General features: G+C 44.4%; 1 protein-coding gene across 1 annotated transcript in view; it reads right to left on the minus strand.

Annotated features, from left to right (window-relative positions):
- The window catches only part of SCIN (scinderin), a 216,720-nt gene that overhangs the window by 41,890 nt on the left and 153,414 nt on the right, over nucleotides 1–21,416 (minus strand). Inside the window, exons 6-7 of the mRNA XM_082259059.1 lie at nucleotides 8,913–9,045; nucleotides 3,109–3,197 (exon numbers count right to left, since the gene is read on the minus strand). Coding sequence (XP_082115185.1) covers nucleotides 3,109–3,197; nucleotides 8,913–9,045 — 222 coding nt within the window. The remainder of the gene's footprint in view (nucleotides 1–3,108; nucleotides 3,198–8,912; nucleotides 9,046–21,416) is intronic.

Raw genomic sequence — 21,416 nt, forward strand, 5'->3', positions numbered from 1 at the left:
GGTCGCCCCTCCTGCTGCCCCCTTTGTCTGAAGTTCCCTTCCTCATGCCCGGGGCACCCTCCAACTGTTCCAGGCGTGTAACTTCGGGAGTCCAGACTTGGTGCTTACACAGAGCTTCTTCTTTTCACTTTCAAAGGCCAAAAAATGAGTATTTGGCGCTGGTGGGGAATCTGGAATCTGTTGCTTTATGGTCAAAGCAGCGGTTCATCAACAGCTGAACTCCAGGATGGAGAGCTGGGGAAGGGAAAGGAAATAGGAAATATTTACAGATCCCTTCCTTTTTCTGAATGAATACAGTGAGTGATCTGTACTGATCGCTCCTGTGTTCATTCTCAACTGAAGCTCTTTGGGACTTTCAGGGGTAGAGGGCAGCTCCGGGGCTTGTTCCACCCACCCTATGTGTATGTAAGTTCTTACAGACATCTTTCTCAGAGTGGCGCCCTCTCGGGATTGCAAGCAGCTTCTCCTTCTTCTTGTCTCTGGTCATGTGATATGTCACATGGTAACCCTGAAAGAGGATAATCCATCCTCACTTCCTAGCAGGTGCCCATACTGTAAAGCATAGGCGTGCGCACAGGGTGTGCTGGGTGTGCCTGGGCACACCCTAATCATCCTATGCTGTGTTGATTCTCCCTGCTTTCTGGCACCCCCACTGCAGGTCTGTCAGCTTCCCTCATTTCCTCTCCTGCTAGCTGCTGTGGGGGATGTTTCAGGATGGAGAGCAGGGGAAGGGAAAGGAAATATGAAATATTTTCCGCTTCCTTCTCTTTTCTGAATGAATACAGTGAGTGATCTGTACCGATCGCTCCTGTGTTCATTCTTAACTGAAGCTCTTTGGGGCTTTCAGGGGTAGAGGGCAGCTCTGGGGGGGGCTTGTTCCCCCCACCCTATGTGTATGTAACTTCTTACAGACATCTTTCTCAGAGTGGCGCCCTCTCGTAAATGCAAGCAGCTTCTCCTTCTTCTTGTCTCTGGTCATGTGATATGTCACCTGGTAACCCTGAAGGAGGATAATCCATCCTCACTTCATAGCAGGCGCCCATACTGAAAAGCATAGGCGTGCGCACAGGGTGTTCCGGGTGTGCTTGGGCACACCCTATTCACCCTATGCGGTGTTGATTCCCCCAGCTTCCTGGCACCCCCGTCTCCCCCCTGCAGTGCTGCCAGCTTTCCTCCTTTCCTTTCCCGCTGGCTGCTGTGGGGGATGTTTCAGGATGGAGAGCAGGGGAAGGGAAATTAAAAATTGTAATATTTACCAGTCCCTTTCTTTTCTGAATGAAAACAGTGAGTGATCTGTACCGATCGCTCCTGTGTTCTTTCACGTTGTCATTGTGGGGTATTGGTAGAATTTTGAAGAAAATAATGAATTTAATCCATTTTGGAATAGGGCTGTAACATAACAAAATGTGGAAAAAGTGAAGCACTGTAAATACTTCACGGATGCACTGTATGTTTACTATGCTTCAGTTTGTGAATGAACAGGAATCTCTGTCCTCAGTCTCTTTCTCTGTCTCAAAAGTAAGACATCAGGGTTCTGTTTAGACCTTTTATATGTTACCAAAGCATCCCAATGGGGCTCCTAAAAAATTGTAAAAAAATAAAAAATACATATTCTTGTAAAAAAAAATAAAACAAAAATAAAATTGTAAAAAAAATAAAAAAAATATATTCTTAAAAAAAAAAATTAATTGTAAAAAATGATAAATAAGCAAAAAAAAAAAAGCTATTGACACCAATCCTTGCTCTACTGACACCGTCCACTGCTCTGATGATATACACACATGCGTGTTGGTGCTCTGGGGTACACCCCCCAAGGCTCCATTCACCCTTAAGCGTACCATTTTCAGGCGTTTTTTTAGGCGTTTTTTCAGGCGTTTTTTGCAGGTGTTTGGAGGCAGGCATTGACATCTAACAGTAAGTGCCGATTCACACTAGTACGACTTGTTAGGCGACTTGGTCAGCCTGGCAAGTCGCGCACCATCGCGCCCCATTGTGTGGTACAGAAACAGTTCTAATAGGAGCGACACAAGTTGCTCCGACTTAGAAAAAGGGTCCTGTACTACTTCGGGGCGACCTCGGAGCGACTTGCATAGACATTCATTTTATGAAGTCCAGGCAAGTTGCGCCGAAGTCGCGGTGCACGCGACTTCACAGGTCGCCCCCTAAGTCGGATCGCCGAAGTGTGAACCGAGTCTAAGGCTACGTTCACATCTTGGTGTTGCTATTTACAGGCGTTTTTTTAGGCGTTTTTTGAGGGGTTTTTATGGGCGTTTTTTCAGGCATTTTTGTGCAGGCGTTTTTAGGTTGACAAGCGACCAATGGAAAAAAATAAAAACACCTGTAATCTGCCTAAAAAGAAGCTCATGTGCTTTTTTGAGCGTTGGGCGTTTTGCTTAAAACGCCAAAACGCTCAGATGTGAACAGGGGCCGTTGAATTAAATAGGATTTGTCTTGTTGGGCGTTTTTTGAGCTGATCCTAGAGCAGAAAAACGCCCCAAAAATGCCCCAAAATGCCTACATGTGAACTTAGCCAAACGCTTGTAATCTGCCAAAAAAGAAGCTCATGTACGTTTTTGAGCTTCAGACGACAAAACATTCAGATGTGAACAGGGGCCATTGAAAGGAATGGGATTTTGCTTGTTGGGCGTTTTGAGAATTCATAGATGAACGTTTTATGAGCTGAAACACTCAGGTGTGAACATGGGCCTAATGCAATAGGCTGCGTACACCTACGCTGAAAAGGAGGTCTGTTCTCAGCAGGCACCCACTCTTCTTGCTCCTAACCAAAGTGGGCTGCCAATGGAGAGAGGTGAGAGCAGCTATTTTAGTCCCTGCTCTGCCTGATGGGAGTGATACTGCTGTTACTCCTGTCAATCAGCAAGAAGCTGGAGAACTGAGGTTAACCGGTAACAAGCCAGCAACCTAATCAAAAAACTGGCATCTCTGGACGAATGCTGGCAAGCTGCCAGGTATGGCAATGAGGTCAAGGGTTGGAGTCCTCTGTTCATTAGCATGGCCCTTTCTGGACCCTAACTGCAGGTACCGTGCTCCTCATGGTATCAACCTATTACATCTCCATGTGACATTCCTTGTTCCATGGTCCAGTACCTGGGTGTTTTTAGGGTAATTCATTTGCTGGATAAATTCTTCTGCTGTTTTCATTGCGGCTTTCCTCTCACTCCCATTGGCATTTTTACCTGCAACAAATAAACACAATTATTATCATCCATTCACATCTTAGGCTATAAAGGTGATATTCCTGTAGTAAAAAAAAATCTATTATATATAAAACATCCCCCTTATTGCTAGGAATCGTCCATCTGATATATGGACACTCTATGGAGGTTAGCTGGCAGATCCGTTTGATATCAATAATTTCGACCTTTCTATAAAATCCATGGCCTAATTAGCCAGGTAATATTTTAGGCTGGTTGCTTTTTGTTTTTATGCTTTGCATGATGGTTTAACCACTTGCTGACTGCGTAACGTACATTTACTGCGACAGGTCGGCTCTATTATCTATTAGCTCTCAGTATCTCACAAAAGTGAGTACACCCCTCACATTTATGTAAATATTTTATTATATCTTTTCATGTGACAACACTGAAGAAATGACACTTTGCTACAATGTAAAGCAGTGAGTGTACAGCTTGTATAACAGTGTAAATTTGCTGTCCCCTCAAAATAACTCAACACACAGCCATTAATGTCTAAACCGCTGGCAACAAAAGTGAGTACACCCCTAAGTTAAAATGTCAAAATTGGGCCCAATTAGCCATTTTCCCTCCCCGGTGCCATGTGACTCGTTAGTGTTACAAGGTCTCAGGTGTGAATGGGGAGCAGGTGTGTTGAATTTGGTGTTATCGCTCTCACTCTCTCATACTGGTCACTGGAAGTTCAACATGGCACCTCATGGCAAAGAACTCTCTGAGGATCTGAAAAAAAGAATTGTTGCTCTACATAAAGATGGCCTAGGCTATAAGAAGATTGCTAAGACCCTGAAACTGAGCTGCAACACGGTGGCCAAGACTGTACAGGACAGGTTCCACTCAGTACAGGCCTCGCCATGGTTGACCAAGGAAGTTGAATGCACGTGCTCATCATCATATCCAGAGGTTGTTATTGGGAAATAGACGTATGAGTGCTGCCAGCATTGCTGCAGAGGTTGAAGGGGTGGGGGGTCAGCCTGTCAGTGCTCAGACCATACGCCGCACGCTGCATCAAATTGGTCTGCATGGCTGTCATCCCAGAAGGAAGCCTCTTCTAAAGATGATGCACAAGAAAGCCTGCAAAAAGTTTGCTGAAGACAAGCAGACTAATGACATGGATTACTGGAACCATGTCCTGTGGTCTGATGAGATCAAGATAAACTTATTTGGTTCAGATGGTGTCAAGCGTGTGTGGGGGCAACCAGGTGAGAACAAAGACAAGTGTGTCTTGCCTACAGTCAAGCATGGTGGTGGGATTGTCATGGTCTCGGGCTGCATGAGTGCTGCTGGCACTGGGGAGCTACAGTTCATTGAGGGAACCATGAATGCCAACATGTACTGTGACATACTGAAGCAGAGCATGATCCCCTCCCTTCAGAGACTGGGCTGCAGGGCAGTATTCCAACATGATAACAACCCCAAACACACCTCCAAGACGACCACTGCCTTGCTAAAGAAGCTGAGGGTAAAGGTGATGGACTGGCCAAGCATGTCTCCAGATCTAAACCCTATTGTGCATCTGTGGGGCATCCTCAAATGGAAGATGGAGGAACACAAGGTCTCTAACATCCATCAGCCCAGTGATGCCATCATGGAGGAGTGGAAGAGGACTCCAGTGGCAACCTGTGAAGCTCTGGTGAACTCCATGCCCAAGAGGGTTAAGGCAGTGCTGAAAAATAATTGACACTTTGGGCCCAATTTGCACATTTTCACTTTTGAGGGGACAGAAAATGTACACTATTATACAAGCTGTCATTTCTTCAGTGTTGTCACATGAAAAGATATAATAAAATATTTACACAAATGTGACACTTTGTGAGATACTGTATATGTATATATATATTAACACTGCTCAGCATAAATTAGTACACCCCATTTGAAAAGAAAGATTTTCATCAATATTTCAATCAACACGTTTCAAAATTTTGACAAAACTGAGTGTTATAGAACATTTGTTTAGCTCATTACATGAAAGTGAGGTAATACAATAACTTAGACTACAAAATCTTCAGTTTTACTCAAATATGCAAAAATGAAAACACCCTACAGCAAAAACGACCCCATCTAGTATTTGGTATGACCTCCATGATTTGTAAGGACAGCACCAAGTCTAGGCATGCAAAGAACGGGGACATATTGCAACATCTATCTTTTTCCATTTCTTGAAGAATGACCTCTTTTAGAGCCCGGGTGCTGGATAGAGAGTAATGTTTAACTTGTCTCTGTAGAATTCCCCATAGGTGCTCCCCAATTGGGTTCAGATCAGGAGACATACTTGGCCACTGAATCACTTTCACCCTGTTCTTCTTCAGAAATGCAACAGTCATCCTAGATGTGTTTTGGATCATTGTCATGTTGGAAAAGTCCACAATGACCAAGGACATGGAGTGATGGTAGCATCTTCTCTTTCAATATAGAGCAATACATCTGTGAATTCATGATACCATCAATAAAATGCAGCTCCCCAACACCAGCAGCACTCATGCAGTCCCACAGAAGGACACTGCCACCACCATGTTTCACTGTAGGCACCATGTATTTTTCTTTGAACTCCTCATCTTTGCAACACAATACAGTTTTGAAGTCATCAGTTCCAAAAACTGTACATGGGCTTTAGGAGAGACTTCCTTTAACCACTTGCCGACTGCCTAACGCCGATCTACGTCGGCAGTCAGCCCCTCACAGGCAAAGTGACGTAGGGCTACGTCACTAGCTTGTGAGGGTCTAGGGAGCGAGCGCGCGCCCCCGGAGGCGTGCTCCCGCTCCCGCGTGGTCACGGACCCCCCCGCGCGTGTGACCAGCGGACCCGATGTCCACCGGTCACTCGGCGATCGGCGGGGGAGAGGGAGAATGTCAGGCAGCTTGTGTAAACAAGCCACCTGTCATTCTCCTCGCTGTAAAGACACTGATCAAACGGATCTAGTATGTAGATCCGTTGATCAGTGTCCTTACAGCTCAAGCCACAGCCAATCACAGTAGAAAGCACGCCCCTAGGGATACACACAGCCCCTCCCTCCCAAATAAAGTTAACCCCTTCACAACCAGTGTATTTTTACAGTAACAGTGCATATGTATAGCACTGATTACTGTAGAAATGTCACTGGTAACCCCAAAAGTGTCACAAATGTCAGTCAAGGGTCCGATCTGTCCGCCCCAATGTCGCAGTACCGCAAAAAAAATCGCAGATCGCCGCCATTACGCATTAAAAAAAAAAAACAACAAAAATGACAAAAATCTTTCCCTTTGTTAGTAAACGCGATAACTTTTGCGCAAACCAATCAAAATACGCTTTTTGCAATTTTTTTTACCAAACATATGTAGCATAAAACAAATTGGCCGAAAATTTTAAAAAATTTTGATTTTTACTTTTTTTTTGGGGGGAATTTCATATAAAAAAATGTGAAAAATATTGTTATTTTTGCAAAATTGATGCTCTTTTTTTGTTTATAGCGCGTGATCAAAAAATCGCACAGGTGATCAAATACCACCAAAAGAAAGCTCTGTTTGTGGGAAAAAAAGGACGTCAAATTCGTTTAGGTACAGCGTCGCACGACCGCGCAATTGTCCGTTAAAGTCATGCAGTGCCGAATCGCAAAATACCCCCTGGTCAGGAAGGGGGTAAAATCTTCCGGGGCTTAAGTGGTTAATGGACAACATCCATGCATGCCTTTCCACTGCAGTGTACCCCATGTTGTGTCACAGGAAACAATCACCCCAGTTTGGCATTCTACTTCTTTAGCTAACCGCAGTGAACTTGCATGGCGATTTTCTTCAACCCTTCTCATCAGAAGACGCTCCTGTGGAGGTGTTAACTCCTCTGGACGGCCTGCAAAGATGGTTGCAGTTCCATCTTTGTTACATTTTTGTATCACTTTTGCTACAGTATTCTGACTGATAAGTAAACCTTTGCTGATCTTCTTGTTCTTATTATTTAGGATTTTGTTTTCTAAAATTTAGCTTTGCTTTAGCTTTAGCTTTGCTCCTAAGGCCCCTTTCACACAGCGGATTCCGTTATCTTAGCGGGGGATCGATCTGCCGATACCCCACTGAGCAGGAGGATGACAGCTGTGTCTCTGCGCTGTGTACGGAGACAGAGCTGTCAGGTCCCCATGCATCTTTATGGGGGAATTGGATGGGAACGGCCATCTGTCCGTTCTCATCCGATCCCATTCGATCTGCTGGACGTATGAAAAATAGGGTTTCCATCCTTCCAGATTTGACGGATCGGATGTCAGCGGACATGTCTCCACTGACATCCGATGCCCCATAGAGATGCATGGGGTGACCGTTCAGATCCCAAAAAAATAACTGACAGGCAGATCTGAACGGTCCGCCTGTGTGAAAGGGGCCTTAGACTTTCATTGGGGTTTGTTCATTTTTGCAATGAATTTGTAAGGTAAAATACTTTTTTGTGTGGGCAAATGAACAAATCTTGGTTGCAATCAATGGGTCGCATTTGTGGGAGTATTTTGCAGTATAATGTCACATAGAAAATGTTGATTCTGAAAGGAAAGTAAAGGTTTTCTGACAAATCTGTTGGGATGTACTCATTTATGCGGAGCACTATATATACTATATATATATATATATATATATATATATATATATATATATATACAGTGGTGATCAAAATTTTGGGCACCCCAGGTAAAAATTTGTTCTGTCTGATATTTTTCTTGGTCTTCCAGATCTTGCTTTAACTTCCACTGTTCCTGATGACTGCCATTTCTTAATTACATTCCGAACAGAGGATATTGACATCTGAAAACGCTTTGCTATCTTCTTATAGCCTTCTCCAGCTTTGTGAGCGTCAACTATTTTCAGTTTCAGTTTTCTAGACAACTGCTTAGAAGATCCCATGGTGCTGATTGTTGGGGCAAGGTCAGATGAGTCTGGGCATTTAAAACCTTTGAGATTGACATCACCTGGTCTTCCCAGACGATGATTGAGAACAATCCATGACACTGGCAGGTCTCTGCCTTGCAAAGGGGGCAGTGCATGCTATAAATTCTGCAGGGTGCCCAAACTTTTGCAGACGCCATTTTTTTGTTTTCTGTAATTTTGTAAGTGTCAATGATGGAAATAAAATCTAACTTTTGTTGACATATTATAAGAATGTCTAATCTGTAATTTGATACTTTTTGGAGATTTTCCATCTTTCCTGGCTTCTTTATGCACATTAATACAAATTTTTACCTGGGTGCCCAAACTTTCGATTACCACTGTAAATATATATGATATATCCATATATATATATGTCTTTATAGCAGCACCAGCCTTTAAAATGCATGTTTAAAGTGTGCCCCCCCAACCTTTTGTTTGTTTTTTTTTGTATATATATATATATATATATATATATATACATATATATATATTGATTTTTTTAATGGCTTTAGTCTAGCGTCTATCAAAAACAGAAATATCAGTTTCAGTTGGACTGACCCTTTAAACAAAAGTTAACTTAGGCTTTCCCAAGCATCACAGAATAGTGTAAAAATTATTTTGGTATTAGTATGACCGGCACAACCTGGAATATTCTTGGTGACGTTACAATAGTTTAAATTGTCTTGTGGAATATTTTTCTTCCCTCTGGATCGGGGTTGGCGCCCAGCACTCAGAAGCTCAGTGTAACAACAGAATGGAAAACTTGATGATTTGATTGTCACGTATGACGCTGGAAATTAATTAAACAGGAAACCTGACCTTTCCATACAAAGATCTTTTTGTCGGCGGAGTGATCCAAGATGAAGCATTCTTCAGAAAGCAGCATGGCTTTGGAGAAGGGGTTTTCCTCTGCCACCACGGACACTTTCATGGCGCCACTGGCATCCGACACCTAAAAAGACATGAAACGTTAATCAGTGCTGAAACACTCTGGGGTAAGGTGGAAGGGGCAGGGGAGATATCACATTTATCTTTTTTAATGATAAGCTTTTAGTGTATTTTAGAGGTAGAGGGGAATTCTATTTATACCATATTGTTCCAAATCTGCCTCTATTGGGGTTGATTTACTAAAGACAAATAGACTATGCACTTTGCATATGTGGTTGCTCCACCAGAGCTTAGTAAATGAGGGGGGAGCTCTGCTGACTTCCATCATCCAATCACGTGCAAGCAAAAATGCTGTTTTTTTTTTTTTTTATTTCTCTTGCACCTGATTGGATATTCTTTACAAAGTGAAGCTTTACCCCATTTACTAAGCTCTGAAGAAAATGAATGCAACTGCACTTGCAAATCTATCCCATAGGGGGAGATTTACTACAATTGTTGCACACAAACTCTAGTGCAGCTGTACAACCAATCAGCTTCTAACTTCAGCTTGTTAAATTAAGAAAAAATGGGGCGGTGCGATGGTGTAGTGGTTAGCACTTTCACCTAGCAGCAAACGGGTCGCTGGTTCCGACCACGGCACTACCTGCTTGGAACTTGCATGGTCTCCCTGTGCCTGCATGGGTTTCTTCTGGGTACTCCAGTTTCCTCCCACGCTTCAAAAACATGCTGGTAGGTTAATTGGCTTCTGTCTAAATTAGCCCAAGGATGTGTATGTATGAATGTGAGTTAGGGACCTTAGATTGTAAGCTCCTTGAGGGTAGGGACTGATGTGAATGTACAATGTACAATGTATATGCATAAATTGACGGCACTATATAAGTACCTGAAATAATTAAATAAGAAGCTGATTGGTTTCCCTGTACAACTGCACCAGATCATGCTCAGCTCAATGGTTTAGTGGTTAGTGCTCCTATCTACACTCCTATCTACACTGAGAGCATGAGTTCAAATCCCAAGTATGCCATCGCCTCCTTAAATTTTAGACAGCTGTAAATAAATACTGAAACTTGGCAAATGCATAATTGCACCCTGCACATATGCATGTCTGTTTCTTGAATATAAATGGCCAATGACATGCAATTTTAGGTGATGTAGCCAATGTATTACTATGTGGCAAAAAAAAATAATGACACACAACTGTGAGCACACAAGGTGTTATCATGGTTGGGTCTTGAACTCATGACCTAGCAATCTTTGTCTATGAGCATAGACCACTACACCAAAGTGCTGAATACAATCAGACATGCCTGAAAGTTTCAGATGAATAAAGAATGAAGATTGATAATTAGACAGCTGTGTAGTCTGCTATTAGTAAATCTAAAGGTTAAAACACATAAGATACATAACCATATCTTAAAAATAAAATAAGCCATAATAGATGACATTGCTGTGTAATAGTGATTCAGAATAGACAAATTTCCTTTTATGAAAAACACAAACGGAATTTGGTTAACTCCAAACCCAAATTCACTATAGCACCTAGTTGAAGGTTTAACTCCAGCAGCTTCACCTAATTAAGATGCTATATGAGTTTAGGCTGGAGTTAGTTTTGGAGAAGTGAGCAGCTCTACTCCAAACTTATAGTGAATTAGGCCCTTAGTGTCCGACTTGTCTGACGCAATGTCGCAGTCCCCCTATAAGTCACTGACTGCCTCCATTACTAGTAAACAAAAATCTAGAGTATGCTGGATGTCCTCCAGCATACAAATGAGGTGGGCTCTATCTGACTTGCTGCAGTTTTTAATGCACTTTGTAAGAAGCTCACAGTGTGCAGTGAAATCAGAGGAAGCCATTTCAGTCCTGGAGAGGAGCCGCTACAACTGTGCAAGACTGAAGGAGTGCCCGTCAGCTTTAAAAATAATCAAGGGCAATGTCTACTTCTCATTCCATAACAATATTTCTGTGTTTTTATTGTGCTGGAGTAGTGAATCTATATATTTATAATTCTGCAAGCACTGCAGCCATTGCAGAAGTGTTCCTGAATTTGGTTCCAGAATCAGGAGACCTGGATACATTGGAGAATTCAATATTTGCATTCACATACTGCTTGTAGAAACATGCAAATGATTTCCTATAGGACGGAGTACAACAAATAGACATTGGTCTTTATTGAAAATACTAATAACTAGGGATCAACCGATAATCGGCAAAGCCGATATATCGAGGACCGATCTGCACTTTCCCTGATATCTCGGAATTGGCCCCTGAGGTTACCGATATTGCCGATATTTCGGGAAAGTGCTGTACCAGAGTGATGCCTGGAGCTAGAGGCGTCACCCCGGTACCGGCATCCATAGCCAATGGTCGGCTGTCTTGTAATGACAACCGATGTGGCTGAGAAGCCACTCGGCTGTCATTACAAGGAGCGGAAGGGGACGTCTCCCCCCTCCCGCCACCTTCCGCGCCTCACCCGGGTCTCCCATTCCACTGGGAGACCCGGTCATTCAACCTGCACGGCCGCCAAAGAAGACCCGATCAAAGCCGCATTCAGCTCTGATTGGGTCTCCATGTAAAAACTCGGAAGTGATGTCATGACATCACTTCCGGGTACTCGGAGCCACATTCAAAAAAATGACAGCATTCAAGACAGCCAAACTTGGCATTTTTAATGCTTTTAAGTGCATAGGAGAGGTTTGGGGTCTTTTAGACGCCCAGATCCCTCCATAAGAGTACTTGTCAAATAAAAAAACAAATAAATTAAAAAAATTTTTTTGGAACAGATTGGACAGATATCGGCCGATACCGATATGCGATGACCAAAATGTCGGTATCGGCAATAAAAAAACAATATCGGTCGATCACTACTAATAACATTGTAACCCGTTAGTGGATTTCCTTTAGGGCCGATTCAAATTTGGGGGATTTTGAATGGCAGGCAGAATTGCCGTGATTCTACCCGCAATTTCAAATCGCTGCAAAATCACGCCACATTTGGGGCACGGCACAATTTTGCCACAATTTACAGTACGTGAGTATAAAATTGCTATGTAATAAAATTGCTCCTGGCTTGGGCAATATTTGGTCCCTGAGCTTAAGTGAATGGGCTGCCATTCACTTAAGCCAATTTGCGTGACATGCTTTTCCATGTGATAATCGCAGTAACAAAATTGTGAGCTGGCTGGAGTTCCCACTACACCTAGTATTAATGGGGACTTATTATGAAAAGCAGGAAAAATGTAATTTTTCATGACCTTCTAAGTCATTCTTTATGAAGTTTATTAATAGAATTGTTGTTTCCTGCTTGTCACATCTTCTTCTACGGAGAACGAACGCGCTATATAAGTCTTGTGTTTACACATCTCCTTCCTTCACAATCACACATAAAGTAAAACTAAAGTCTAAATAAAAAAATAAAAAAAGCTGAGCAGGCCTGTTCTTTATTCCACTCTTCTGCAATAAAGAATGCAATAGAATGTACACTGAGCTGCGCATGCGTTGGATTGGGGGCTCCATTCACACCTGAGTGTAGCACAGCAACAGTGCTGCAGTCTGACTGGTGGCGGAGATCCGGAGGATGGAATTCTTAACGGTCACTGCTCATGATGATGTCCCTCGGTTCAATATAATTTGGGGAAGTTGGGACCTGTCTGACTTTAGTATTGTTTAATTTTTGAGGTTCCCTTCTTTTTTTCAGGGAGCTTCATACATACTTACTTACACCATCAGGTTTTTTTGCTTGTGCAGGTTTCCATTGAGCCTGGGTTGGATCCGGGACTTCTGAAAATGTTCTATACTTGAATTATTGGTCAAGATGTTCTCTCCTTTCTGGCATATTTCTGGCATCCCTTACAGAGAATGTTACTCATTGACTTCTTTTTTGATATCTCTTAGGGTCCTTTCACATGATGCGCCGTCCGGCGCGGTCAGTTCTCTGCTCAGCGGGGATCGATCCGTCGATCCCCGCTGAGCAGGCAGGTGACAGCTCTGTCTCTGCTCTCTGTGTGCGGAGGTGGAGCAGTCAGATCCCCGCTGCTCTCTATGGGGAGATCGGATGAGAACGGACCGCCTGTCCGTTCTCATCCGATCCCATCCGATCCGATCTGCTGGACTGATGGAAAATAGGGTTTCCATCCGTCCGGATTTCATGGACAGGAATCGGATATCAGCAGGTGTCAGCAGAGATGTGTCCGCTGACATCCGCTGCCCCATAGGGATGCATGGAGGATCAGATCAGGTCCGTCTGAAAAATTGACAGTCGGATTTGATCGGATCGTTTGTGTGAAAGGACCCTTAGGCCTCTTTCAAACGGGCGTTCCGTATGTCCGTATATCACCCTATCCGTTTGCGGGTGATATACGGACATAATGCATGTCAATGGGATTGCGGATGTCAGCGGATGACCATCCACTGACATCCGATTTGCGTCCTTTCAGTTCTGTTCCATTTTTTGGAACGGAACAGAACCCTATTTTTCCTCCGTTTAAAAAACGGAAAGGACGCAAAATCAGGTGTCAGCAGGGTCATCCAATGACATCCGCAATCCCATAGACATACATTATGTCCGTATATCATCCGCAAACAGATGGGATGATATGCGGACATGCCGACCGGATGACACAAGTGTCATCCCTGTCCGTAAAAAAAAAAAAAGTGCCGGAGCGGATCGAAATACGGTCCGCTCCGTGTGAAAGAGGCCTTACTTTCCCTTTGTGTGTGTCTTATCACTATTGTTATTTTTATTGTGTTTTATTTCTTGTTATATTTTCTTGTATATATTTCTTTGTTATATTTGTACTGTTATAAATAATTAGGGGCTATTTGTCCCGTGTTTGTACATTTTTCTTTCTCAAAACCAATAAAAAATATAATTAAAAAAAATAAAAAAATAGTGCTGCAGCGCGTTTTTTTTTTTAACCTTTTTCTGTGTGTTCATTTGTGGAGCGGCTTTGGAGCGGCATCATTTATTTGAATGGGCCTCCCTCCACTCCAAAATGCTGCAAAGAAGCTCATGTACCAAATCTTGGCACAGAGCCAGGAGGGCTTGGCGTTGCCTTTGGCGTGCCATTAAAATGCTTTTTGCGTTTTGCCGTGATTCTGGAATCGTTGGCAGAATCGTGGTGATTCCACCCGCAATTCAACTCACCTAGGTGTGAACGGAGCCTGAACTCAGTGTATGGATGTAACATTAGGTAATAGGAACTGGAAGGGGATGATTGTACAACTGAGATATATATTGTTGTAATCTATGACAATAAAATGTTTTAATATATTTTAGGATGATATTAATTGAATTCGATTTAGTTTTATATGTCTGTTTTATTTTGGGGTGCCTGAAAGTCCTTTATCCTCTTTTAGTGTAAATTAAGTAGTAGCACGCAGCCACCTAATGATAAGGAAATGATTTATTGTATAGCTGCTGCAATCATCAAATGTGTCCCCACATCCACAATGAAGGTATATAAATTATTAGCAATAGGTTTCTGTGGTTAACCCTGGGTTACCTTCACCCACAATGACATAGTAAAGCACCTGAGAAGACCTCCTATTCCACCGCACCGACAAACACAACGAGCCGGTCTGGAATAGGAGGTCTCCTCAGATGCTTTACTATGTCATCTTGGGTGAAGGTAACCCGGGGTTAACCACAGAAACCTGTTGTTAATAAGAACTTATGATCTGTGTGGAGCCTTTTTGGAGAGGAAACCCTATCGTCCCTAAAGGAACCTGAGCACCAATATCTGGTCCACCGGATTGGTTTTCTTACAAAATTTGCTTACAAAATTTCTAAGTTCTTATTAACAATAGGTTTATGTGGTTAACCCCGGGTTACCTTCACCCACAATGACATAGTAAAGCACCTGAGAAGACCTCCTATTCCAGACCGGCTCGTTGTGTTTGTCTTTGCGGCAGAGGTGTAACTAGAACTTTCAGGGCCCCGGTGCAAGAAACCATGAAGGGCCCCCCCGGACCCCTGGCTGTGGCCCTTACCTTCAAGCCTGGGGTTCTTTCCACTGATCCTGGGGCCCTTTACTATCATTGCAGGGCCTTTTACTACGGTCCCACAGTGGGACCCTTTCACAAGTTCTGCAGTGGGCCCCCCTTCCTGCCATCTTGGGGCCTCCCCACGGTGGAAGAATGCCAGGGCCCGGTCGCAAGTGTGACTTTTGCAATCCTGGAAGTTCACCTACTAATGTCAGTAGTTTTTATTTTTTGGTATTTTTATTGTATTATTTTTTATCATTTCATTTTATTTTTTTACAATGTCACTGACTATGACTCTGTCCATTCAGAAAAGGAAGGAGCTGGTAAATTACATATTTACCGACCCCTTCCTGGTTCTCTATTGTGACACATCCCCTGCAGAAGACGGCAGGAGAGGGAAGGGAGCACAGTGTGGGGGGGGGGGGGGGGGGCAGCACAGTAGGGGGGACCAGGGGAGCACGCAGGGGCCCAAACACAGCAGAACACAAGTGAACTGGATAGGAGGAGTGTCAGGGGCAGCATACAGAGGAACCAATCTCCTCCATTTTCCTCCTGCAGCTACAGGAGGAAGAAGGAAGACAGTGATTTCTCTACATGCTGCCCCGCCCCCCTCCTATCTAGGTGTACATGGGAGCCGCACAGGGCCCCTGGAGCATGGGGCCCGGTTGCAACTGCAACCCCTGCAACCCCTGTAGTTACGCCCTTGCTGTGCGGTGGAATTGGTCTCCTCAGGTGCTTTACTATGTCATCTTGGGTGAAGGTAACCCGGGGTCAACCACAGAAACCTGTTGTTAATAAGAACCTACTGTATGACCTGCTTGTGATCGGTGTGGAGCCATTTTGGAGAGGGAACCCTATCGTCCTTAAAGGAACCTGAGCACCAGTATCTGGTCCACCAGATTAGTTTGCTTATATACTTAGTTGACCTTTCATGTGTCGAAAATGAAGCTGAGCTTGCACTTCACCTGGTGAATGGAGCACAAGTTTGGGAGTGGCGAAACACAGCGTGTATTTTTGTGAAGCACTTTATTGAATAGAGACTCTTTTAAGTGCACAATATTAATATGATTTACCATTTAAAGTGGAACTTCACTTTCTAAATCAGCATTGATTACTTTTAATCCTTATGCTGCTAGCATTAGTAAATAGATAGGAAAGTATATCTTATTTACTTATTTTAAACACGTTTTTTTACATTTCTTTAGTTACTTCCTGGTTTTCATGCCTGGGCAAATGATGTCATGCATCCCAGGAGTCTTCAGGTCCGGCGTACCTGTGGGTGGTAGTGCCAAGATGGGTTTCTGCGACCATGTCTAGGGGGGTGACCGTTGGGCGCACATTTAGGACTCCTACTCTCCCCTGCATGTTGGAGACTGCTGCGGTCAGCATGCCAATCATGGTGTGCAGCTGGGCGAGAGCTGAGGAGATGGGCTGCAGAGATGCCTGCTGGGTGTTGGGTGCAGCTGCTGCTGCTGTTGGGAACAGCAGTCTGAATAATTTGGCTTTCCTGGCCGTGGCGGGGTGAGGAATGGCCCTACACCGCAGCTCTGCTGTAAGCTTGGGGATAGTCCATCCCCTCAGGACTGAATGCTGCCTGGATCTGAACCCGCGGTGGGTGACATAGGGGCGGAAGTAAGGTCCTCACTGCCGGACCATGACATGACCCCGGCTATAATAAGAAAAGAGGGGAGAGTGTATGTTTAAGAAGAGTTTTGGAAAATGAGAACAGCGGAGGAAAGACGAAGTATATAAGAATAAGTAAGAAGCAAGGGGGAGGAAGAACAGAAAAAGGAACGACAGGCATAGTGAAGAACACAATGCATTCTGGCAAACACTGAAGAGTGGAAATTTAGAAAACTTGAAGAGTGCGGGGCAACCAATGTTAGCCAGGACTGGTGACTGGCCAAATAACCAACAGGTCGGGTGCCTGGTCAGTGTCATGCACGGACCTGTGAACCAGAGCCCCAGGGCGTACTGGGGTGGGAAGCTGCAGTCTGGTTGTGGCCTAAGTAGGAATGTTGCTTGACAGTAGCCAAGCACCAGACCGGCAGCCCAATTTGTGAATGTGAGGTATCGAGATGAATAAAGGGTGCTGCAGGTTGATGTGGGAGAGTATCCCGTGTACTACGCTACGCACCTGACTCGTGCCCTGATAGAATAGAGGTCCTGGTTATGGCAGAGACTAATCTGGCGACTGGGAACCTGAGAAAAGTAACATGGAGGTCCAGGTGGCGTGAAGGAGAGCCCTAAGCCCGCCCCCTCCCCCTAAAATGTGACCAACATTGTGTTTACAACAGCTGACCATCCTTCTCTCTCAGTGGGGAGCGATCGCGGGTGGAAGGAGGCAATTGGAGCCACCTGACCCGTGCATCAGCTTCCCCGCTGCTGAGTGGAGGCAAGAGTGCACCGCCGGTGGTGCACACTCGCCCCCTAGCAGCAGGCGTGTGATCGACATAGGGCTACATCAGTTTTACTGTGGCGGGCCGTCCTTAAGAGGTTAAGAAGCATGGATTCAGTGATCCCCTAGGTTTTTGAAGAAGCACGTTCTCTGTGTGAAACGCGTCAACCTTTCCATGGTCTGTGTCCTTGTCCTGGTGGCAGTTTTATACATGTTTTAATCAGGGGCTGACTGGCAACTTTCGGCCCAGGGGGCAAGTACAGTCCAGAGACCCATAGTGCAGCGACTCATCCCCCCTCCCACTCTCCCTCTTCCAGATCTCCTTCTGACCCCCATTCCAGGTACTCTCTACCCACCGGCCCAATCCGGGTTCCCAACCTGGCCAGCAGGGGGCTATTAGGAGGAACTGGGACAGCTCGGTTGTGGCTGGCCGGGGGAGAATCTCCAGTGGGGCATGGAACCAGCTTCTGCTCAGACACAGTTTACCCCATCAATGCTGAGGGGGATCCTGCGCTCTGTCCTTGTCTTTATCCTGCACTCAGTAGGTCAGCAACAGGGACTTTTTTCTTCTCTTCACCAGGAATCATTTAGGCATGTCTGTGGCAGGCTTTTTACGGGGCATCAGAGTGGCCCAGGGGGCAATTGCCCCCCTGACCCCTGGCCCAGCCCTCCCCTGGTTTCAATAAATCTATTGCACCAGTGTGCAGCCAATTTCTTTCCCAAGTTGTATACACGGATGCGAGCCGGGGCCAGCACCCAGTCCCACCTGTCCTCGGAATTACACCTCTCACCTGGAGCAGTGAATTGGCCTCTCTGTTTTTCCTTTAGTAAATCCAGAGCTTTTTTTCTCAGAGAGTAGGTGCAGGAACTCCCCCCTTCTGAGTCGCCCCTTGTCTCCGCCCCTACCTACCCCCAAGCACATCCCTTGGTCGCACCACCTACCCACCTACCCTTTTAGAGAACAGAACCAAGTATCATTCTGTGGTGCTAAGTAATTTGTATGGAACTTGTTAAATATAACAAGAAAAGAAACAAAATAGAACCCCTGCAACCAGCAACAATAGACCCCCCCAGAGACAAGAGATCACCCATACAACAATGCCCCCCCCCCACAACAAAATACCACCCCAGCAACAATAGACCTTCAGCACCAACATTAGATTATCCAGCAGCCAGCAATAATAGACCTCTCTCTCAACAGTAGATCCCTCCTAGCAACAACTGACTCCCCAGAAATATAAGATCCCTCCCAGCAACAATAGATCCTTTCCCAGCAACAATAAACCCCATGCAAAAATAGATCCCCATTAGCGACAATAGATACCCCAGCGGCCATCATCAATAGATAGACCGTCCGGCACACCCCAGCACCCCTTGCACTTAAATACATTCAGTGTTGGAGGTGCCGGAACTGCGTTCCCCCACGTTCCCCCTGAAAAAAAGCCCTGAGTAAATCAACCCCACAGTTTCACAGGATGAACAGCTCTGCAATTTTTTATTATAAATACACCCCAATGTTGTGTTACTCGTTCTCTTCTAGGGAATATAAAAGAAGGTTTCTGTATGATCTCAGAGGTTTTCTGCTTTATAAAACAATAACATATGTGAGTCATGGCAGGCGATGAGACTCTCTGGCTTGTTCTAGGTTTGTGCTCTGGGCATGCTGGAATCACGTGTGCTGAAATAAACACGGAACTCCTGCCAACACGTGGATTTGTTTAGTTATGTCAGGTTATGATTGGCTTTTTCCAGCCTTAAAACCATTTCAGCTTTGAAAAAGAATTCAGACGGTCCGAGGCAAACCGCGATCCAATTACATGCAGTTCTTTCAGGGCCTCCTAAAGCAGTTACAGACTTTTCGAGGCCTTTCACAGTGAGGGGCTTCTAAACTTCCCATAAAACGCTGAGCGCTTTTGCGGCACTTGTAAGGCATTTACGGTGCACTTTTTAACCACTTCTGGACTGGAAGATTTCCCCCCTTAATGACCAGGCCATTTTTTGTGATGCGGCACTGCATTCGTTTAACCACTTAAGCCCCGGAAGATTTTACCCCCTTCCTGACCAGGGCCTATTTTGCGATTCGGCACTGCGTGACTTTAACGGACAATTGGGCGGTCGTGCGACGCTGTACCTAAACGAATTTGACGTCCTTTTTTTCCCACAAACAGAGCTTTCTTTTGGTGGTATTTGATCACCTGTGCGATTTTTTTGATCATGCGCTATAAACAAAAAAAGAGCGTCAATTTTGCAAAAATAACAATATTTTTCACATTTTTTATATGAAATTCCTCAAAAAAAATGTAAAAATCCAATTTTTTTAACATTTTAGGCCAATTTGTTTTCTGCTACATATGTTTGGTAAAAAAAAAATCGCAAAAAGCGTATTTTGATTGGTTTGTGCAAAAGTTATTGCGTTTACTAACTTAGGGAAAGATTTCTGTAATTTTTGTTGTTTTTTTTTTTAACGCGTAATGGCGGCGATCTGCGATTTTTTTGCGGTACTGCGACATTGTGGCGGACAGATCGGACCCTTGACTGACATTTTTGACACTTTTGGGGTTACCAGTGACTGCAGTAATCAGTGCTATACATATGCACTGTTACTGTAAAATGACACTGGCAGTGAAGGGGTTAACTTTTTTTGAGAGGGAGGGGTTATGTGTGTCCCTAGGGGCGTGATTCTAACTGTGATTGGCTGTGGCTTGAGGTGTAGGAACAGTGATCAACGGTCCTACATAGTAGAACCGTATGATCACTATTCATACACAGGGGAGAATGACAGGAAGCTTTGTTTACATTAGCCGCCTGCCTTTCTCCCGCTCTAACGGACGATCGCGAGTTCCCGTCGGACATCGGGTCCAGCGGGCACACGCGCGGGGGGGGGGTCTGGGAGCGTGCCTCCGGTGGCGCGCTCGCTTCCTAGACCCTCACAGGCTAGCGACGTGGCCCTACTTCGCTTTGCCTGTGAGGGGCTGATTGCCGACGTAAATAGTTGTGCGGCGGTCGGTAAGTGGTTAACTGACAATTGCGCGGTCGTGCGATGCTGTTATCTGGTCTTGCACTTTGGGGTTGATTTACTAAAGCAGGATAGACAAGTGCAGTTGCTCCAAAGCTTAGTAAATGAGGTAAGGTTTCACTTTGCAAAGAATAGCCAATCATGTGCAAGGATAATTTAAGACCGGAAGGATTTACCACCTTCCTGGCCAGGCCATATTTTGCAATTCGGTACTGCATTATTTTAATGGACAATTGTGCGGTCGTGCGACGCTGTACCCAAAATAACGTTGATGTCCTTTTTTTCCCACAAACAGAGCTTTCTTTTGGTGGTATTTGATCACCTCTGCGATTTTTATTTTTTCCGCTATGAACAAAAAAAGAGCGACAATTCTGAAAAAAAACCCAATATTTTTTACTTTCTGCTATATAACATTCCCCAAAAAAAAAATCTAATTTTTTCATCCTTGTAGGCCAATCTGTATTCTTCTACATATTTTTGGTAAAAAAAAATCCCAATAAGCGCAAAAGCATCTAAAAACTAGGGGAAAGATTTATGTCATTTTTATTTATTTATTTGTTTTTTTACTAGTAATGGCGGCGATCTGTGATTTTTAGCGGGACTGCGACATTACGGCGGACAGATCGGACCCCTAACTGACGTTTTTGACACTTTTGGGGGGACCAGTGACATTACTACAGTAATCAGTGCTAAAAATATGCATTGTCACTGTAATAATGACACTGGCAGGGAAGGGGTTAACCTAGTGATTAAAGGGTTAAGTGTGAGCCTAGGGGAGTGTTTTCTAACTGTGAGGGGGATGGGCTTGTGGAATCAACACAGAGACCTGTGATCCTAAATAGGAGGAACGCAGGAGTTTTTTTCACACTGAGGCACTTGAAAACTGCCCATAAAACTCTGATCGCTTTTGAGGCGTTAGCGGTGCGCTTTTTTTTATAGACACATGACTCAAAAACTGCTTAACCATTTTGAAGTGTTTTCGGGTGCTTTTAAGGTGCTTTTGAGGCCCTTCCCATTCATTTAAAAATAGAGGGGCATT

The sequence above is a fragment of the Pelophylax lessonae genome (genome assembly GCF_965119305.1).
Source record: "Pelophylax lessonae genome assembly, chromosome: 5".
NCBI classification, from domain to species: domain Eukaryota; kingdom Metazoa; phylum Chordata; class Amphibia; order Anura; family Ranidae; genus Pelophylax; species Pelophylax lessonae.